The sequence below is a fragment of the Paroedura picta genome, chromosome 6, assembly GCF_049243985.1.
Source record: "Paroedura picta isolate Pp20150507F chromosome 6, Ppicta_v3.0, whole genome shotgun sequence".
Classification (NCBI taxonomy): Eukaryota; Metazoa; Chordata; class Lepidosauria; order Squamata; family Gekkonidae; genus Paroedura; species Paroedura picta.
In genome coordinates, this window is record NC_135374.1 from 100,070,119 (window position 1) to 100,090,776 (window position 20,658).

General features: G+C 57.1%; 2 protein-coding genes across 8 annotated transcripts; one reads left to right on the forward strand and one right to left on the reverse strand.

Moving 5' to 3' along the window:
* The first annotated feature begins 1,452 nt into the window (after positions 1–1,452).
* Positions 1,453–20,126, forward strand: LOC143840384 (uncharacterized). 7 transcript variants are annotated; one of them, XR_013232157.1, is made up of 5 exons: positions 1,453–1,575; positions 8,284–8,324; positions 18,490–18,595; positions 19,254–19,372; positions 19,468–20,126. XR_013232157.1 is itself a non-coding variant. In XM_077343858.1 (4 exons), exons 1-4 carry the CDS (start codon positions 1,468–1,470, stop codon positions 18,875–18,877), a joined length of 285 nt encoding a protein of 94 aa, XP_077199973.1. In that variant the 5' UTR covers positions 1,453–1,467; the 3' UTR covers positions 18,878–20,126. The 7 variants fall into 7 exon arrangements, 5 of the variants coding, with proteins under 5 accessions (XP_077199973.1, XP_077199975.1, XP_077199972.1 ...); XR_013232158.1 differs by lacking the exon at positions 8,284–8,324; XM_077343858.1 differs by having other exon boundaries at positions 18,848–20,126.
* On the reverse strand, positions 15,090–17,877 carry POU4F1 (POU class 4 homeobox 1). The gene is made up of 2 exons (XM_077343854.1): positions 17,543–17,877; positions 15,090–16,275 (listed from the first exon to the last, which is right to left on the reverse strand). The coding sequence occupies exons 1-2, from the start codon at positions 17,663–17,665 to the stop codon at positions 15,238–15,240; spliced, it is 1,161 nt and encodes a 386-aa protein (XP_077199969.1). The 5' UTR covers positions 17,666–17,877; the 3' UTR covers positions 15,090–15,237.
* Positions 20,127–20,658: the final 532 nt, after the last annotated feature.

A 20,658-nucleotide genomic window follows, 5' to 3' on the forward strand; every position in this document is an offset into this window, starting at 1 on the left:
CGTTGCCCAGATGCCGTTTCAATCCCCTTCGGCGGCCCTTGGCAAGTGGATTTTGCCATCCCACACACTGAAATCCAGGGGCAAAGTGCATTGAAAGTGCTATCTTTGATGCGTGCCTATGTCTGTGTGAGAAAAAGCCAGGGCGTTAACTTGCCCCTGCCAGCTTTTCCACTGAGTCTTGCCGTTTCGCCCCTCCTCACCGCAGCCCTGTTCTGTGCTTTGGGCATCCGGGTCCCCTAGCTTTTCGGTGATTGACAAGGGAACCTCATCTCCCTTTTTCATTAGCAAAAAAAAAAAAAAAAAAAGCTGGCCCGACGCAACCCAACTTGTATGCTCCCCCGTATGGTCACTAGTCCATGTAACAAGCCCCAGAGATTTCAACCCAACAGATCGATTGAACTCGTTAGCCCTTTGCACTGGATCTTGTCCTACTTTATTAGTATAAGGCCCGATTGCAAACTTCCACCTTCTGCATAAAAATACGTCTTTTGAGTATGCAGTAAGCTTAGGACTATTTTGATGGCTTTGATAAGGGGCCCGGTCAGATGGACGCTAGGTCCCATCTGTTTCCAAGGAAAACGTCACCACCTTGAATTTGGGCTGGATCAGATCCTCAGTGGATCAGTGACCCAAAGTGGATCAGACGCACAAGCAGTTAAGCAAGATCTCTCTCCTCTTTAGGTATAATTTTGGTGTTATGACCTCCGTTGATCTAAAGAGAGTTTCCTTTGGCTGCCCCTGCAAGCCATTTCCCCCACCCTGTGGATCTTATGGTCCCCTAACAGCTCGAATCCTAACCTAGGGTACAAGGAACACACCGTGAAAATCGACAGATGGAGAAAGCGCTGGGCTTTTTTGTACCCCGCCTTTTGTATTTAATTGATGCTTTAGCTGATCCTGCAATGAACACTGGACGAGATGGCCTGGGTGGCCCTTTCCAGCTCTAGGATTCTACTAACCGAAGGAGTCTCAAAGCCTCTTACAATCGCCTCCCCTTCCTCTCCCCACAACAAAGGCCCTGTGAGGTAGTTAAGATTGAGAGAGCTCTGAGAGAACCGCGACTGGCCCGATATCACCAGCTGTCTGCATGTGGGAAAAGAGTGAGAAATCAAAGGCAGTTCTCCAGATTAGTGTCTGCCGTTCGTAACCACGACACCAAGCTGGCTCAGAAGAGACGCCGTTCCCTTCAACGGGACGTGAATGGCTTCCTGCTTAACATTGTTCCTCATGAGGCTGAAGCAGCCCTGGAGGGAGATGAGGGGTGCAGCCTTTTGAAACATAGTTCGACGGTCTATTTCGACAACAATCTAGAATCAGCAGTGGGATGCCAAGAAGTAAACAAAAAACATGTTGACATACTTAAAAGCGGGAAGGGGTGGAATTGGTTCAGAGGTGGGATTTTTAAAACCCCGAAGTAATTCTCTTTTCCCCTATGGACAGATGCAGATTCCCCCCCCCCCCCCTGCAATGCGATCTGAAGAAGCCCGGGCAACAGAGAACTACTTCTCTTTAGAAATAAACGCTCTATTTGGGCTACAGCGGAAATCTCAAGACTCCTTTGTCTTTCTGCTCAAGGTACAGCTCTCTCTCTTTTTTTGGTGTGTGCGTGTGTGTTGAGGGGGGCGTGTTATTTGAGAGGGCTTTTTCCAAAGTGGGGGGCTATGTAGTGACATAGGGTGGGGATATGAAAAAGCTTCTCCTCCTCTTCCTCCCCCTCCCCCTCCCTCCCTCTCTCTCCCTTTGATTAATAGATCCATGTGGCTAACGGCCTGACATATGGTGTGCGAAGCAGCTTGAGACGCTACCTTAGGCATCCCCTACGGCTATTAACATATTAGAAGCTTCTGTGCAGTCAGACAGTCAGACTTCATCTCGAGCCCAGCGCGGAAAGGCTGCACCCCAGAGCGGTCGGATGCAGGCGTTCAATAATGCATCACGCTTCCCCCGGTCGCGGGGAGCTGTCCTTGGTGCTGACGCTCCAGCGCAGCCCTCGGCCCAAGGCAACAAAAGAGCCACCAAGGCTTCTTAAACCAGAGGAAATGGAGCGTGCCTGCCAGCGCCGCCCCCCCCCCCGCCACTTTTTTTCTGGATGCATAGGCACATGTGGGTCAGGCATGTAGGCGGGCGGGCGCGCACCTTTGAATCGGCCTTCATACATGGGCAAGGCCTCTGAGGCCGTCCCTGACTATAGGATGAGAACCGGAGAAGGGGAGACCAGAGACCCTGTCAAAGAGAGACGGGGGTCGGGGGGGGGGGGCTATCAACTGAGCCTGCCTGAAATGTTTGATCTAGGACAGAAATGCACAACAGAGGAGGGTTCTTTCTCCCCCCCCCTCTTTTTTTAAAGAAATCTCTTGAGAAATCAAGATAGGTAAAATTTATATACACTATACACACAGATATACAGATGTCATTTATCTATGTCAGAGCCAGTATGGTGTAGTGGTTAAGACTCACAGACACTGATCTGGAGAACTGGGCTTGATTCTTCACTCCTCCATATGCAGCCAGCTGGGTGACCTTGGGCTCATCACAGTCCTGATAGAACTGTTCTCATGGAGCAATTCTGTCAGAGTTCTCTCAGCCCCACCTACCTCACCGGGTGTCTGTTGTGGGAAAAAGAAGGAAAGACTATTGTAGACCACTTTGAGACTGCCTTGGGTAGTGGAAAGCGGGGTATAGAACACCAGCTAGTCTCTTCTTTAACATTTGATGAGCCACTTAACTAGGATCCTTTATGATTTACACATTCTAAGTGTAGACTGCTGCTCAGTTCTTCTATTTATTGATCATCTTTTTTATGCCTGAGGTGGCTTACAAAACAAAACATAACGCAAAATATTCAAAGTCATTAATGAAAACCCAGCATTACAGACCCAACCGTAGATAAAACCATAGACCGTTGAAGTTTTATCAAACTAGAAATGGACTAGAATGGCGTTAAGAGACCCCCTAAATATATTTGCATCCGCCTTTCGTGACATATGTAGTTGGATTATCTAAAGCTCTTGGGGGGGGGGGCAGTGTATATACGAATATAACAACAGGGTGAAGAGCATCCAAAGACATGATGCATAGTTTCGTAGCATGAACAGATCACTGTTGTTATATGTGTTGTTATACACACACCCACACACCCACACCCACACCCACACACACACACACCAAAGACTTTGTAAGCTCCCTGAAGGATCATCTGGGAGCTTGGTCTAATTGGGAACTCCAGCCCTATTCTGACTTACACATTCACTTCCCAGGGCCTAGATGCTAGAGACAGATTTATTATTATTTGAAAAACCCACCTCTCTGCCTTTCTGAGGCTGCTTATCTCAGTGCATGTTTCAGATTCGGTGGAAAGGGAGGTCAAACGTAGCAGCAGCTATATAATGTACATACATCATCATACCCATAAATCAATGGGCCCCCACAGCGGAGTAGGCTGGGCAGGGAAATGAGCCCCAGCTTGCGTTGGCCCTGTTGTCTTTTATATGAGAAATAGCCAATAACTGGAGGGGGGGGGGAGTTCATGAACGCTCGGGTACCTTAAGTGAGGGGCTTCTATTACGAGTGTCTCTGCTCACTTGCCTCACCAGTAGTTCTAAACTAAAGTTTTAGGAGAAGCTGGGCAGAGTGACTCTGCACAGAACCGCGCTATTCATGACTTCACACACACACACAACCCACGCAAGCCTCGTTCAGCTATAGGCTCCTGAATTTCCCCAGCGCCTCCTTCTGTTCGTTTCTCTCACTGCCTGTATTGCCCGAAGGCTCCGACGTCAGGGCGGCTGTGTTTCCCAGCCTGTCGCGCCGGCGCGCCAAGGGCTCTTCTCTCCTTCCAAGCACCGTCAGGAATTAGGCTGCACTTAGCAAACCGGACAGCCTTTTGAGGATTTCGGTCCGTCTTGCTAGCCCTACCCTTAAGCATGCAGGAGAACATGGCAAGCGCTGAAGGAATTGTCAGGGCGTTCTGGAAAAGTCTAGGAAACTCAGAGCAGGGAGAATCTTTTTTTTTTTTTTACTACCTAGTCTCAAAGCGGTTTACAATCGCCTTCCCTTCCTCTCCCCAGAACAGGCACCCTGTGAAGTAAATGGGGCTGAGAGAGCTCTCAGAGGACTGTGACTGGCCCAGGGTCACCCAGCAGGCTTCATGTGTCTCTAAGCTGCTTAAAACCGCGCTCCCTTTCTCTCGGCATGACAAACACCCCCTGGTGAGGCTGAGAGAGCTCTGGGAGAACTGTGACTGGCCCAAAGTCACCCAGCTGGCTGCATGTGGAGGAGTGGGGAATCAAGCCCAATTCTCCAGATTAGAGGACAAACACCGTGAGCCTTTAGTGCCCAGGAGGACGCGGAGCCGGTGCTACAACCCCCCCCCCAAAAAAAAATTCCCTTGAAGCCTCCTTATTTAACTCCCGGCTGGAGGTGGGCAGCGCAGAATCTCCCGCGAATGACTCTGGTCCACGGAAGGCTGCCAAGTGGTGGTCCCGGGCATCCTCGCGAGTAGGTGCCTTTTGCAAGAGCTCATTGGTGGCCTTCTCAGAGGCAGAGGGGCCCTGTCGGGAGGGGGGAGGGGACCCCAGAACTCTGCAACAGGGTTCCTAACAGTTTCCCTGTTGGCCTGCATGAAAACGCCAGGGGTCGTGCACGCGCTCCCTTTGAAACCAAACGTGAGCCTCGTGTTTCTTTCCCGCGGGCGGAGGGGCTCCGTTTGCTCGAGCTGCAACCGAAAGGCCAGAGAGCTGACAGAACCTCCAGCGTCAGAGGCACTCTACCTCTGCACGCCAGGGGCCCGGCGGCCTAGCCAGGAAGCACCCTTCATCCCAGCTGCTAGGATTCTCAGGCAGGCCCGTGGCGTCCGGGCAGGCCCTTGGCCGCCTCCCCCCCCCCCCCCCTCCTTCTCCTGCGCGGCTGGCGGGAAGAACCTGCTTTTCCGCCTGCCCGCCCAAGCGCAACGGAGCAGGAGAAGGCACCGACCTCAGGGGAAGCAACCGGGCCTCTTTCGGCGGGTGTCTCCGCTGCGACGCCGTCGGAGCACACCCCCCCCCCCCCAGTCCTCTGCTTGCCTCCCAGGCCGCCCGCCCGCCCGGTGGATTGCGCGGCCGCCGCCTCGGCGCTAACAGTGACTCTCAGTCCGTGGGCACTGCGGCTGGGCCAGCTTCAAGCCGATTTCCTTGGAAAGCTCCCAGCGACAGAAGCCATCCAGAAGGAAGAGGGGGACGTGATCGAGAAGGGGAAGAGGAGCTGTGTTTTATACCCCGCTTTACATTCGCCGAAGGAGCCCCGGAGCCGCTTGCCACCAATACCTTCCCCTTCCTCTCCCCACAACATACACCCTGTGCGGTTGATGGGGCAGAGCTCTAAGAGAACGGCGCTGTGAGAGCAGCTCTAACAGGGGTGTGAAAGAGTGAATAATCAAACCCGGTTATCCAGATTAGAAGCTCCCCCCCCTTGACCCCGCTTGGGCGCCATTAGGATCCTTGCTTTCTCCAAGGAGACAAAATCGACCCCCCCTCTCTTCCCAAGCCTCCAAATTCTCATATCCAAAGTCTTCCCGGCCTTAGAATAATGCTAACAGTATATTTAAAAAGGCGCGCGTTGCTGGAGACGCTCCGCTCCGGATTCGCCCCGGGATTGTTCCGGGTTCGAGTCCACCTTCTCGAGCTCAGACCGCTCTTTGCCAGCCCGCCAGGCCCCGGCCCCTGCCCCTTCCTCCGCCTCCAGCCCTCGGCCCGGGGGACTGACAGACCTCGGCTCCTGCCGGCCGGCCCCACCGACGGCGCAGCTGCTGTGCCCGGCCGGGGCGACCCTCCGGCTCTCCCGCTCTCGGCGGCGGGGGTTGGGGGGGGGTTGGGGGGTCTGGCCTTCCGCGGCTTCCCTCGGCCGCCAAAATAAGTCCCCCAAAGCCATCCATACAGACCTCCTGGGCCTCTCCCTCTGCCCTCTTCGGCAGCGGCTCTTTTCGCCTCGGCTCCGGCTTCTCGGGAAAGCTCAATAGCCGCCTGAAAATATTGCTTTTTATATCACCAAAGGGCGATTAATATTGCATTAACTGTATTTAACATTCCCCCCCTCCCGCCCGCCCGCTCGCTCGCTCGCTCGCCCGCCTGCCTCTCTCTCCCTCTCGCCCGCCCGCCCGCTCTTAACCACGAGTAATCTGAAATGAGTTAAGTTTCTGTTACTAAACACAGCGGAAGGGATCGGGGCGGGGAAGGTGCAGGGCGGCGGGGGGGGGGGGAGAGGGAGAGAAGGTTGTCAGGAGCGGCGCAAACAACTGCAGCGATCTGTCTAAACAGGTTCCGGGCGCCGAGCGCTTTTGTCTTTGGCGCGTGTTCGGGGCTGGTGCGCGCCGCGTTTGAAGTCAGGCAACTCCCTGCTAATGGCCTGTTGCAAGGCGGCGGGCTCCGTCGGGAGACGTCCCGGTCTCTGCCTTCATTAAATGTTTATTGTCAACACTTCGGCGAGGAGGAGCGAAGGGAGGCGGGGAGGCGGGGAGGGAGGAGAGAGGAGAGAGGCGAAGGCGGGCGGAAGGGGCTTCCCACCGCTGGGTGGCCTCCGCCGCGGGCCACGCTGGGATCCCGAGGTGGGGCACAGGGTGACCGGCCAGGTCTTCTCAATTGGAGGCAAGTGGGGGGGGGTGAACGAATCCGCGGGGGTGGGTCTGAGTCGGTCCCGGAACGAATGGAAACCCGCCCCGCCCCCCGACAGCACCCTCCAAACTGCCAAGTCCCCCTCCCAAAAAAGGGAAGTCCCCCTCACCCATTCTTTGCCCCAAGTCACAGCTGACCTATAGCAACCCGGGGGAGGGGGTTTCAAGGCAAGACGGTCGAGGTCAGGGCCTGTTTCTCTGACCTGAAGACATACAGAGGAGTATGGGGAAGGAAGGAAGGAAGGAAGGAAGGAAGGAAGGAAGGAAGGAAGGAAGGAGGAAGGAAGGAAGGAAATCTTGCCACTGTCCTGTCTTCTTATGTGTCCAGTATTTCCCCCCACTGCCTAATCTAGCAGCCTTCAATGCAATGCTTCAGGGCCAATGAGAAGTTACTGCAAAATGGTGCTTGTACTGCCTAGCCAGGTGCCTTGACTAAGTCTCTGACCACCCCCACCCCGCAAGGGCACATAGGCCTCCCAATACCCCCCCCCCAAAAAAAACTGTGTGGATATTTATCATGCAGATACCTGTCCACTTACTTCCATTTGCCACTTCTGTCTAGGCGGGGTGCCAGCCCTCTCCTCCTCTCCCCAAGTCAGGCTTGGGATCACAACCGATTCAACGACCAGCATTAAGCGCCAACCTGAGAGCCCAGGAGAGCCCAATCTCATCAAATCCGGGAAGCAAAGCAGGATCGGCCAGACTAGCCTGTGGATGGGGGTCTCCAAGCAATGCCAGTCTCTTGAGGCCTAGGCAGGCAATGGCCAAACCATCTCTCTTGCCTTGGAAGCCCTTTGGGGTTTTGCTCAAAGACCCCCCCCCCCTTCCATTATGCCCCCTCGTGACCAGCTCTCTGGCAGTTGCTGGGCCCTGCTTTGGTTTCTTCTTGTTTCATTGGTCTTCTGTCCTTGTGGTATGGCTGTGCTGCCTTGGCTGAAAAGCTTTGCGTTGAAAACTTGACCTTGGCGCCCCTCAAAGAACTGAACACGCCTGCTGGGATTCAGCAGGTTAAGAAAAAATATTCTGAAATTAACCACCTGTTCACTCTGGTCCCTCAATTGTTCTTACCTGGAGGAGTGACAGTTCAATGAGTGAACCAATTCCTTTTTTTTGGGAAGGGGGGAATCAGATGTCTTTGGTCTGTTTATCAAGTGCTGAGAGCTGGCCTGGTGTCATGGCTAAGAGCAGCAACCTCTAATCTGGAGAGCCAGGTGTGATTCCCCACTCCTCCACGTGCAGCCAGCAGAATGACCTTGGGATAGTCACAATTCTCTCAGAACTTTCTCAGGCCCACCTCCCTCATAGGGTTACTGTTGAGGGGAGAGGAAGGGAATGTGATTACAAGCCGCTTTGGCACTTTGAGGCCTGCTGAGTGACCTTCAGCCAGCTTGATGTAGTGGTTAGGAGTGTGGACTTCTAATTTAGCGAGTTGGGTTCGATTCCCCGCTCTCCTATATGCAGCCTGCTGGGTGGCCTTGGGCTCTGTTCTGATGGAGCAGTAATATCAGGGCTCTCTCAGCCTCACCTCCCTCACAGGGTGTCTGTTGTGGGGAGAGGAAATTGTAAACCGCTTTGAGACTCCTTCAGGTAGAGAAAAGCAGCATATAAGAACCAACTTTTCTTCTTCTTGGTTTTCTCAGAGCTCTGTCGCCTACCTCACAGGATGTCTGTTGGGGGAAGGGTAAGTCATTTTGAGACTCTTTCAAATAGTTAAAACCAGGGTATAAAAACAAACCTTCTTCTTCCACCATCTCAGAAAGCAACAGAAAGACCTTAAAACAAGGCTGGATAAATGATCTCCTGTTAACAGACCAAAACCTGCCCACCTTGGTCAAAGCCAGCCTGCTCTGCTGTCTTTCTGGAGCTTGAGAGCCCCCGACTGATTCATTTGTGCAGACTGGACCAGACAAGGGGTCTTTTAAGCCCCCCCCCCCCAAAAAAAACAGCACCAGTGGACACAAACCACCGCCAAGTATTAGGTGTATGACTCTCTGTGTGGATGATCCACCCACTGGCTTCCTCCGTTTCTTCCCCTGGGCTTCAGTGTTTTCCAGGCACTCATATCTGAATTCTGCCACCAAATATCTGGAGGTTTGGCTGCAATGAAGCCGTGATTGTGTACTCTGCACAGGCTCAGGGGCGCTCTTGACTTTAGTATTCTAAGCTGGGGCGAACTTCCGGGTTCTCCTGCACCCTGGCAAACCTCGACCCAATCCCTGTCGAGAGCAGTTTGGATTGAAAAAATGTCCTTGGACGGGAGGGAGCCATCAAACTTGAAATGCCTCTCCTACGGAACTCCATCTGCCCCACCCCCAAGGTGTGCTCAGGATCGCAGCCCAAAGCGCCCTTTACCTGGGAGGGGTCGGCGCGGTGCATCACCCTGAGCCAGACAGGACCAGGATCCCGCTGGGTTGTCACCTCGAGATGTAGACTTTGTGGCCGACCCAGCCAGACACGGGCTTGATTCCACCTCTTGGACCGGCGAATGCCTTAGATCAGGGGTAGTCAGACTGCGGCCCTCCAGATGTCCATGGACTACAATTCCCATGAGCCCCTGCCAGCTCAATTCCCATGAGCCCCTCATTCCCATGAGCCCCTGCCTTCGCTGTCAGGGGCTCATGGGAATTGTAGTCCATCTGGAGGGCCGCAGTTTGACCACCCCTGCCTTAGATCCAGCCCCAGTGAAACCTCTGCAAGGCCCGCGAATGGGCGCAAGAGTCCCCGGGGCTCTGGCCCAACCCAGCCTCCCGGTGTGGCTCAGACGGATTGACTCGGGCCGGTCTCGGGCCATGGAAACGACCCAGCGCGTCTCTCCCTTTAAATGTCCATAAATGCATATTGACCCAATGGACGGCTCGAAGCTCTTAAGGCCCGCGGTGCCAGGAAACCTATGGATTACGGCCTTCTCCCTCCCTCTCCCTCGGCCGGGCCCTTCTGCGGGAGCCTGGAGCCTGGAGGAGGAGCGGGGTGGGCCAGAGCCATCCCGGGCGCCTCTCTTGCCCCCGTCCAGCGGAGCCCCGGACTGGAAACCCCTCGCGCAGCCTCCCCCTCCCCCTCCCCCTCCCCAAACAGGAGTGGGCTAAGCAGCCTGGAAGGGCGGGGCAGCGGCAGACTTGCTTGAGGAGTCTCTGAAGTTCTGGAAAGAAGCCCACCCCCCCCCACCCCCGCCCTCATCGCAATTGCGCCCCTCCCGAAAACGCTGTGGCCCCAGCGAGCCGCTGATAGAGTCGAGAGTCTAGTTTCACTCCGATTCAAGCGGCCCTCTGGATCTGCTTGGGGGAAGGGAAGTTCCGGGGGGGGGGGGGGGAGAGAAACAGCGCTCAGGGCGTCCAGCCCAGTGAAGCGAGCGGCCGCTTCTGGCCGGGGAGGCTGACTCCAAAATCTTGTCTCTCCCCAGCCGACCCCTCGGGGATCAAGTGCCCCGACAAGCCCGCTCCATCCCAGACCTTCAGGGCTCTGAGACTCCCAAGTCCCGCCCCCTCCCCGCAGTCTGGCCTTTCACACGCCCCAAAAAAGCTGGGGGGGGGGCGCTCCCCGCCTCCCATCCAGCCACCTCAACAACAATTACTAAAGTTTTATATTAGCCTCTTGTTATAATTCATTTTATAACCCCCCCCCCCCCCCCCTATATCTCAGCTGCTGAATTATGCACAGGGCGGCGGGCCTCCTAATGGTCTTTGCAGCGAGTCTCGGGCCGGCCGCGTGAGGGGCTCCTCCGGACCGCTTTCCCTCCCTCGCCTGGCGCGGCGCGCGGCGGTACCCGAGTTCGGGCCCCAGTTGGGGAAGGGGGTGTAGGCGCAGGGAAGGGGGGGGGAGGAAAAGTGCCAATATTTTAACAACCTTTGCATCAGGTTAATGAAGGCTCGCTGGTGAGAGCAGGTGGGGGAGAGAGAGAAGTTAAGCTATTCTGCCGCCCTCCCTCCCTCCCTCCCTCTCCCCCCCCTCTCTGTCTCTCTCTCTCTCTCACACACACACACACACACAGAGCAACAGGTAAACATTTGGGCGGCGGGGAGGGGGATTGAAAGGGGCCTCTCACATAAATAACCAGAGGGGGTTGGAATCGTGTGGGGGGGGGGCGGGATGCCAGGGGTCAGGGCGGTGTCCTTTTGAATTGCCTTTCGGGGAGGGGCGGCCTCGGGGAATGAGCAGCCGCCCCATCAGTGGAAGCCCCTTCCTGGGTCTTTCTGGGGAAGCGTCGGAGGGGGCGGGCTGGGGGATGGGATTTGGACTTGTTGAAGGTGGGCCGCGAAGGAGGGGGAGGGGCAGGGGCAGGGGAAAATCGATACCAGCCCTGCAGTTGGGCGTCTATTATTCATTGACGGCGGCCTAATCTAAGTTGAAAGCGATTTGAGAACAAGTGTTAAAACAGGAATTCCACTCGACGGGGCTGGGGGAAAGGAGGGCGGCTGGGAGCGATGAGGGGCTGCGGGCTGTGTGTGTGGGGGGGTGCAGATACAGGATCCAGAGCTTGGGTTCCTCCAATCACCTCGGGGACCCGGAAAGAGCCGCCGAATATGCGCACGGACCCCCTGCAAACGATGACACCCTCCTACCCCCGCACCAAAAACACCTGCGTTTTAACCTCACCCCCCCCACCCCCCTCAGCCCGGCTAGAGCTCGGGCTGGTGCGGCGCTCTCCGGAACCGGCTTGCCCCCGTCCCAATGCTTAGTACCGCTCGGGGGCGGCAGGTTGGGTCGGGAAGGCGAGGAGCACCGCCGGTGAATGCTACCCCGCCCCCGGGAAACAGGAAACAAGAGAAAAGACAGGTGCACTTCAAAGCAAAGGGCCGAGATGCGGCTGGAAGGAAAGGGCCGGCGGCCAGATCCTGCCCAGCGTCGCTCCCCTGGTGGCGGACGGACGGAGCCATGGGGCCGGGGCGCGCTCCACGGGCTGCCCAGGTGTGCTTTCCTCTCCTCAAGGGCAATCCCGCGGCCCAAGCGGCTTGCGAGGCTGGGATCGAGATTTGCCGAAGGAGCCTGCCAGGATTTCGCGGACCCCCCCCCCCCTTCTCTTCCCGGCCAAAGGATCCCTGGCCGGTCTGCCTCGTGCCCCCTCCACGTCGGCCAGACTACGCCCACCCCGGGGGTCCTCCTCACGGCCTCAGGGACGGGGCCGGCAGGTCCCAGGACCCCCCAACCGGCCTGGCGACTCCCGTGTATCGGATGGCCCCTCATGCTTCCACCCTCCCCGCCCCCCCCCCAAATGATACCCGATAGAATTTAGGTATAAAGTATCTATTTTTTTTTCTTTTTACAAATGCATTTATTTAAAAATCCAGATGACAGTTCGAGTCCGTAACAAAAAGCAACAAGTTTCGGTGGAATAAATCGACCTTTGGGAGGGGAGGGGAGGGGAGGGGAGGGGAGGGGAGGGGAGGGGAGGGGAGGGGAGGGGAGGGGAGGGGAGGGGAGGGGAGGGGGGAAAACCACCTTTCGCGTTTCCTCCGGGCCCGCAGCGCCTTTCGCCTTCGGGAGACCTTCTCGGGGCTCAGGTTTACGGCCCTCCTGGAGCCGATTGGGCTACGAGAGAGAGCGAGAGCGAGAGAGAACCGCAGAGAAAAGCCGAGCAACGGGGGACCAGGGTGTTTTGTTTGGAAAACGCCAGAATTGATTCCAAAGCGGCTCAACCGGCTCACAGTCCCCACGCTCGGCCTGTCCGGCCCTGAATACTCAGGAGCAAACGCCCTCGACCGCCACTCGACCGAGTGTTGCGTTGCTATTTTAGCTACCTGGGAGTCGCTGCGGGGAAAACCAACGCCTCTTGCTCCCGAATCGGCGCGCGGAAAAGAGCGCAGCCCCTCGTGATTCCCTTGAGCGGGATCGGGGCCCTCGCAGCGGTCTACAAGTCCGGTCGCGGCATAAGGATCCGTCTCTTTTTCGGACTGATTCAAAAATAAATCGGGTTTTTTTGGGGGGGGGAGCAGGGGAGGAGAGTGTTGTCCCATCTGTTTAGGAATCTATTCAAGCTTGGTTTCTTAGAAAGATTTGGCAGATGCGAAAACCTATCAGGAAACTTTTTGAAGGATTAAAGGGGGGGGTGCACTCCGAATTCCTGCCCTTGTACCTGAATGAAGGTCAAGAAACACACCGCGGCTAATATATAGTTCTTTTTATTCAGAGCATCCATTTTCACATAAGAGCTATCTTATAGTAAGGATTCCTGAATTTAGCAGAAAAATACAACTCTCGATTTGTTAAAAATTTTTGGTAGACTCTTTGTCTTGGTTTCTGTTCAAGCGGCTCGTTGCCTTGATTTCCTTGTTGGTTTTAGCAGCCGCGTTTCAGACATTGAAACGAAAAAGAGAGAGAGGAAAGAAGAACGTGCCTTTTCACGAAAGAAATAATCGTTATTCATCATACTTTTCTCTTTTGTTTTCCAGGTTTGTTTTATTTGTCAGTGTGCTAGGACACAGCTCCCTGTTGTATATTTGGGCGTACAGAAATATTTCTGGTGGAAATTCCTAAAAAGGGGAGGGGGGAATCCAGAAGATCCAACCAAGGAGAAAAACTCAGCAAACATACAGGAACAGGTAGCTAATTCAAGTGACACGTGGCTTTAACGGGTAGCCATTTTTTTTTTGCCCCTCCTGTGCATTAAAGAAAATATTTACAAACAACGTCCTCATTTTCCCACTTCGCTTGCTTGGATTTAAAAATCTAAATACAAGTAACTGTGACAAGACCGTGTGTGTGTATGTGTGTGTGCGTGCATGTGTGTGTGTGTGTGTGTTGGTGAAAAAACAGGCAGTGGACTGTGTGAAATCACATCCATCATTCACAAAAAAACAACCCTCCCCCCACCCCAAATTTGCTGGAAACTAATCTAAAGTTTGTATTTTATTATTATTATTTTTAGTGCTCAGTTTCGAATGCATAGAATGTTTGCTCTGCAAACAATGATACACGGGGTAGGGGGGGAGAGAAATTCCTTCGACACGTGCCATCATAAATAAATAAATAAATAAATAAATAAATAAATAAATAAATAAATAAATATTGAAAGATGCCTCCCGTGACCTGATCACTGAATCTTTCTATGCCATTTTAGGGCATGCATGCATAATCTCAGTCCATTCCCTGTACCGCCCCCTCCCTAATCGCCTTCTTTTTATAACATTAAAAGTACTCCATTCTTTTTTTTTTAACAGAAGAAATTATTGGGGGGAGATGAAAGCGTTTCCTGCAGGCGACCTCGAATTGTCTCCCTCGTTTATTTTTCTCCCCCGTCTGTCTTTCCTAGCGCGCCGCTGCCATTTCCCTTCGCATTCCGGATTCTTGTTTCCCTTCTCTATCTGTTTAAACCAAGAGGTCAATGGAAAGCCCGGCGCCTGGCTCCGAAGCCGCCGCTTCCCTTGGTCCCCGGCGCTTCGTTTGCTCGGCCTACCTCCTCTCTCGCCTTCGGTCCTTTACAGCAAAACCCTCAAGACGATTTTCAGAATTCAGAAGTTACAAGAACATCTGGGTTTGGGGGGGGGAGGGGTTACAGATCACATTTCTTGCATATTTCGTAGCAGACTAGACAGGAGAGGGAAAAAGACAACTTTTCAAAAAGACACCCGCTTCCTTTTCAACTAAGTCTTTCTCTGCTACATCCTCAACTCAACGGGACGCATTTCCGAAAGGAGAGAGGAGGTCGCTTCCGAAACAGAAACGCACTTTTGACAAGCCCTCCCCCCCCCTTGCCTAGACAACCAGATCTGAATTCCTAAGAGCAGCGGCGCCCTCCCGCCTCTTCCTCCCCCGCCCCCACCGCCCACCCCCCACCACACAGAGTCCCATGAGCAAGCCCGGCACGAGAAGCAGTTCCCAAAATAATTTTTAAAAAAGAGTCCGGGGAGAGGGGAAGGGAAATAAACTGGAAACAAATGAACTCAAGACAAGAAAGGGGGGGGGGAGAGAGAGAGAAGTCCCAAAGAGAAAGAGAGAAACCAGCCCTCGATCAGCCACACTCCCCACCTGGCGGACTTCCTGAGCCCTCTCCGCCGGGGGTGGGGTGGGATTTGGGGTGGAGACGCGCCTGGAAGGGAGGGAGGGAGGGAGGGAGGGAGGAAGGGCTCCGGGGTCCGGCCGCGTCCTTGGCGGCGGGTGCGTGCGTGTGTCTGCCGAGAGTCCTCCTCCGGGCTGCCTGGCTGGTTCCCGGGCGCCCCCACCCAAGTTCAGCGGCCTCTCGTGGGAGTGTTTTGGCGCCCGGCTGCGGGGCCGTTTTCCGTGCGGTCCGTTCCATTGTCCTTGGTCCCAAAAGCCACAGTCACACACACACACATATATATATGTATATATCTTTCTTTCCTTTTCTTTTTCCTCCGGCAAAGAGTTTCTAGTCCCAAAGCGAAGTCCGCCGGCTGTCGCCCACCCGCGGCTGCCCCCTCCCCCTTCCCCCAAAGTCTTCCCCCCCCCGGGCCGTGCCCAGTCTCCACGGGAGCGCTCCGCCCGGGGGCGCCGGGGGCGGGCTGGGCCGGGCTGGGCTGGGCCGGGGGTCCCGCCGGGGCTGCTGGGGTCGAGGGGCGGCAGGCGGGCGCCGGGCTCGGGTCCGTCTGGCTGCGGGGCGCCGTGGGCGTCTGCCCGAGGGTGGCGGCGCGGGCGGCGGGGCTCTAGTAGGTGGCGGAGAACTTCATCCGCTTCTGCTTCTGTCTCTGGTTGCAAAACCACACGCGCACCACGTTCTTTTTGAGGTCCAATTTCTCGGCGATGGCGGCGATCTTCTCGGAGGAGGGCCGCGGCTGGACGGCGAAGTAGGCCTCGAGGGAGCGCTTCTCGGGCGCGGCGATGGAAGTCCGCTTGCGCTTCTTCTCGCCGCCGTTGAAGAGCTCGGGCTTGTTCATCTTCTCGCGCTGCGCGCCCTCGGCCTCCTCGAGCCAGGCCTGCAGGATGGGCTTGAGGGCGATCATGTTGTTGTGCGACAGCGTGAGCGACTCGAAGCGGCAGATGGTGCTCTGGCTCAGCGAGCCCACGCCGGGGATCTTGAGGTTGGCCAGCGCCGAGCCCACGTCGGCCTGCGTCACGCCCAGCTTGATGCGCCGCTGCTTGAAGCGCTCGGCGAAGGCCTCCAGCTCCCGCGGGTCCGTGTCCGAGTCGCAGATGGACGCCAGGCCGGCCGCGCCCACCGCCGCCGCCGCCGCCGCCGCCGCCTGGCCCGCCGCCCCGCCGTGGTGCGCCGCCACCAGGCCCGGGTGCGGCAGCCCCGACGGCATGTTCATGGCCGCCGCCGCCGCCGGGTGCGCCAGGTGGCCCAGGCCGTGCATGTGCGAGTGCGGGTGCGCCGACGTGGAGATCAGGCCCCCGCCGCCGCCGCCCCCGCCGCCCCCGCCGCCCGTCGCGCCCCCGCCGCCGCCGCCGCCTTCGTGGCCGCCGCCGCCGCCGGTCATGAGCGCCAGCGAGGGCGAGGAGATGTGCTCCAGCAGGTCGCCCGGCTCCAGCGCCTGGTGGTGGTGGTGGTGGTGATGGTGGTGGTGGTGGCCCAGCGGCACGGTGGACGTGGACGTGCAGGGCACGCTGTTCATGGTGTGGTACGTGGCGTCCGGCTTGAACGGGTGGCTCTTGCCCTGCGACACCGCGATGTCCACCGCCGCCAGCGCCTCGGCCCGCGCCAGCAGCGTCTCGTCCAGGCTGGCGAAGATGTTGCTCTGCAGCTACAAAGCGACACGGAGAAAACGGGGCGGCCGGGAGGGGAGCAAGGAAGGAAGGAAGGCAGGAAGGAAGGCAGGAGAAGAAAGAAAGAAAGAAAGAAAGAAAGAAAGAAAGAAAGAAAAGAAAGAAAGAAAGAAGGAAGGGGGGGAGAGAGAGAAAGCAAGAAAGAATAAAGAAAGGAGGGAAGGAAAAGAAAGATAGAAGGAAGGGAGGGAGAGTGGGAGAAAGAGAAGGAAGGAAGGAAGGAAGGAAGGAAGGAAGGAAGGAAGGAAGGAAGGAAGGAAGGAAGGAAGGAAGGAAGGAAGGAAGGAAGGCCGGCCATTGGAGAACCGAGCGTAAGAAAAGTGGAGCCATCGGCAAACCGACAGAAAAGAGTGAAATGGAACGGAAGAAAGAGAAAGTGGGGAGTGAACATGAAAGCAGGGCCGTGGTGGAATGAAAGAGAAAGTTAAAAGTACCGGAGAAGGAAGGGGGGAGAATTGAAAGACAGCCCCCCCCCCCAAACGGAGCAGAGGGTAAAAACAGAACCGAATGGAAGAAGCGGACCGAAGGCCGAAGTCGGGACAGACAGCACGGGAAGCGGTGAGCGCGAAGGCGACGGCAGCGGCGGAGACAGAAGGGGCGGCGGCGGCGGAGAGGGAGGGAGGGAGGAAAGGAAGAGGCAGAGGCAGAGCGGAGAGATTAAAGGGGCGAAAGAAGTTGAGCCGGAGCGTGTCGGAGGAGAGAAAGGGAAGGGCGGCGGGGACAGAGGGGGACGGGAAGAAGAGAGCCCAGTGGTTAGAAAGAAGGAACGCGAAGAAGTCTTTCGTTTTTGGGTTGTTTTTTTTTTGTCAATTCCGAGAGGAGAAGGGGGGAGGGGAGGCAACATTCCGCGAGAGGCCGAGCGGGAGGGCGCGGAGAAAGTGCCCGAACCGAGGAGGAGGAGGAGAACAGCGGGCTCCGTCGCTCCTTGCCGGGGCTGCTCGCACGAGCACCTACTCCGCACAAACCGACCCTGACTGTGGGGGGGGGGGGAGTCAAGTTCTGCACGGGACCCCGGGAGATCAGCCGGGAGCTGTCGACGGGGTGGGGGGGGGAGAAGCCGGCGAGCGCCATGCCGCCTCCAAGGGCTCGGGGTGCTGCAGAGGAGGGCGAAGGAGGGGAGGGGAGGGGGGGACAAATCCGAGGAGCCGGCGCGACTGGGTGCGAGTCGGAGGCGCCCCATGCAGCAGAGAGCGGGCGGGCGGGCGGGCGGGCGAGGGGAGGCGGCGGCGGCGGCGGGTCCCTTACCGGCGGCGTGGGGAGGCAGGCTCTGCGGATGGCCTCGGAGCTGGAGTGCAGCGACGGGTACTTGTGCTCGGGCAGGGTGGGGTGCATGGCGAAGTGGGGCTGCTTGCTGTTCATGGACATCATCGCGGCGGCTCGGCGGGGAGCGGCCCCGGACGGAGCGGCTCTCGGGCGGGATCCACGGCGCGGGGGCTGTCCGGGCGCGCCGGGGCCGGCCGAGGCGGCGGCGGCGGGGCTGGGAGCTCCCCGGGAGCGCGCCGAGCCTCGCCTTGCCTCGCCGAGCCGAGCCGCTCGCCTGACTTCGCCGCCCGCTCTATCCCCGGGCTGGCAGGAGATGCGCTCTGCTTACACCTGAGCCCCACATCCCGTGGCTCCCGACCGGCTCTCCCTCTCGCGAGAACTTGCCCCGTGTCTTTTGACAGACGGGCCCGGGCTCCCCCCCTCCCCCTCCTCCCCCTCCCCCTCCCGCCGCCTCCTCCCCTCCCCTCCCCTCCTCCCCTCCGCTCCCCTCCTCCCCTCCTCCCCACACGCTCTCCGCCTCCTGCGCACGTCGGGACAGAAGCGGCGGAGGGACAAAGGCCGAGGCAGCGGCGGGGAGAGCCGGCGCTGCCACCCGTGGCCCGTGGCCCCCGGACAGCGGTCTTGAGGGGTCCGGGGGGGGGATCGAGGCGCCCGGCGGCCCCCCCCTCTGCCTCCCTCCCTCCCCCTCCCCGCGCGTGTGGCCGCGCATATAATCCGCCAGGACGAGCGGAGGCGGCGGCCAGGCGCCAGGAGAGCCTGCGGAGGACGCGAGGGGGTCGTGCGACGGTGTCTTCCCCTTCTTGGCCGGTTCATCTCCCGCTCGGCGCTGCGGTCCTGCTGCTGCTGCTCAGTGGCGGGGGTGGGGGTAGTTGTGGGTGTCGTTGCTCATTCCGCTTGTTAAATTGTCGCTCGTCTATTCCTGTTCCTAGAGGTGCTCCTGGCTGGAAGATAAGCCGCCGCCGCCTCCGACTCCTTCCGACTCCCGGGACCCCGCAAGTCCGCCGCCGCCGCAGACCCCAGAGGGGCTCCGAGGAGGTAGGGCTTGGATTCCCCACCCACAGGACATCGCCGGGGTGGCCTCCTGCTAGTCCGGACGGAGCTGTGCCCAGGCCCCCTGTTCAGCAGCGAGTGGCGGGGGGGGGGATCCAGGGGACTGCCTTCTGCGCTGGCAAAAACCCAGTTCCAGGTTAGCGGGGCGATGGGAGCGGGTTGGACAAGCCAGTGTTTCCCCTGCCTGGAACGGTGGCGTCTTTTCATTGCCCTTTCCCCGCTGCCGACCTCTTTCAGCCCCAAGCAGGCTGCTGGACAGAATCGTAGGCTGGGAAAGGAGCCGGGTGGGATGAGGAGCGGTGATGTAAAGCCAGTCGATCCCTATGGATTCCTCTTAAGATCTCTGCGTCACACAGAAACGGCCGGGAGAAGTTTGCTTGCTTGCTTGCCTGCCTTGACTCAGGTGTCATCCGGCCTCCAAGAAATTTAACCTCTACCGGAACAGGCGCCCTCCGAGCAAAAGCAGACCTAGAACCCTTGCCGCCTCTGCTCTTACAGCGGACTGGGGGAGGGGAGAGGCAGGCGTCGAGGCCAAACTCCTCTCAAATGGGGCATTAGAGACGACAAAGGTCAGGATGCTAAAATGTGTGGGGTGGGGGAGGGGAGGAGGCAGGCTGTCAATTTAACTGCTATGTGTGTCCAGATCTAGCCGATACCAGACCCAACTGATCCGTTCAGGAATCCAATTCTGGTTGTCTTCCCTTTATCTGAATCCACGCACCTGGGACCAAGACCCCCTATGATTCCCCTTTTATGGACGGAGTAAGTAGTCTCGTCCTCATGTCTGCGGTGGTGTCCCGGTCTCTTCAGGACAGAGGGTTAGGATGTCCCATTTTCTCCACCAAATCAACCTCTAGGCCGGTGACAGTGCAGATGATGAGCGCTTGTATCCGCGGATGGCTGGACGGAGGCTGAAACAGAGGGACAGGCTGAGCCACTGGCTCTGCTATCTGACAGAGGCCTAGCTGCACTGGAATCCCAAGAGAGCGGGCCGAAGCATCCCGAGGCAGACTTCCGCTCTGCTTCTTCCTCTTTATTGCCTTCCACTGAGGTCTCTCATACCGGCCTTGAGTAATAATAAAGCAGACCTACATCAAGTATGATTGAGGAGTGGGGGAGGGAGGTAAAGCCGGAAGGGGCGCTGAATCGGTGGTGCCACGGAGAACCCTCCCCCCCCCCAGCCAGCTGCCTCCCAGGAGCTGTGGGACAGCCGTGTGTTCCAGGCACCCAGACTAGTGTACACACACGCACGCCAGGAAAACCCACATTATTCCATGCCTGCCTTTCCCCCCTGTTTCTCCCGCAGCCAAAGCGGCTCTGACGCTCATTAATTTCTGTCTCGATCCTCGAATGTGTCCCGTGGGGTTCTTGGATTCAAATTTATCTTGGAGGAACATGTCCTGAGAAGGAAAACATTCTGAGCTGTTGTTGGGGTGAGGGGGGGGGGAGAGGACAGGCGGTTATTTATCTTGCTAATTCTATATGATTGCTGGTTATTGTTACTTATTAAAGGTCCTGGTTGCTTCTGCCTTGAGCTGTCTCTTGTTTAGATCTTCTCTGTGTGTGTGTGTGTGTCTTGTTTGCTTTTGTTTTACAAATGATGTCTCTGATCGATTGTATGGAACGCACCAAGTTCTGGGGGAAAGGATCTTGCAGTTTGCCATTGAGGAGCGGTGCTAATACATACACCTGGCAAGGGAAGGTGGCCCACAGAGGGCCCGTGTGTTACTCCCATTGAATCAATCCCAAGAGTGAAGGGAGATTTTAGTGGAGTGGCAAGGCTTTGAACTCACACCTCTGTTTTCAGGACCAGGAAGGTGTGCTCAGAGCCATCTCACCGGGTGTCTATCTTTACCCCCAGCGTACCTTATCAATGGAAGCGAAACATTCTCCACCTTTTTGCTTTACAGGTAGAAACAGTGTTTTTGACTCTGGCCAGTAGTTACAGGGTCTGAGCAGGTTTCTTGAAGGCTGACCAACTTGGGTGTGAAACTGACAAAGTTCAGGCCCTCGTGCACCAAAGCAAGTCCTATAAAAGGGTGCGGACA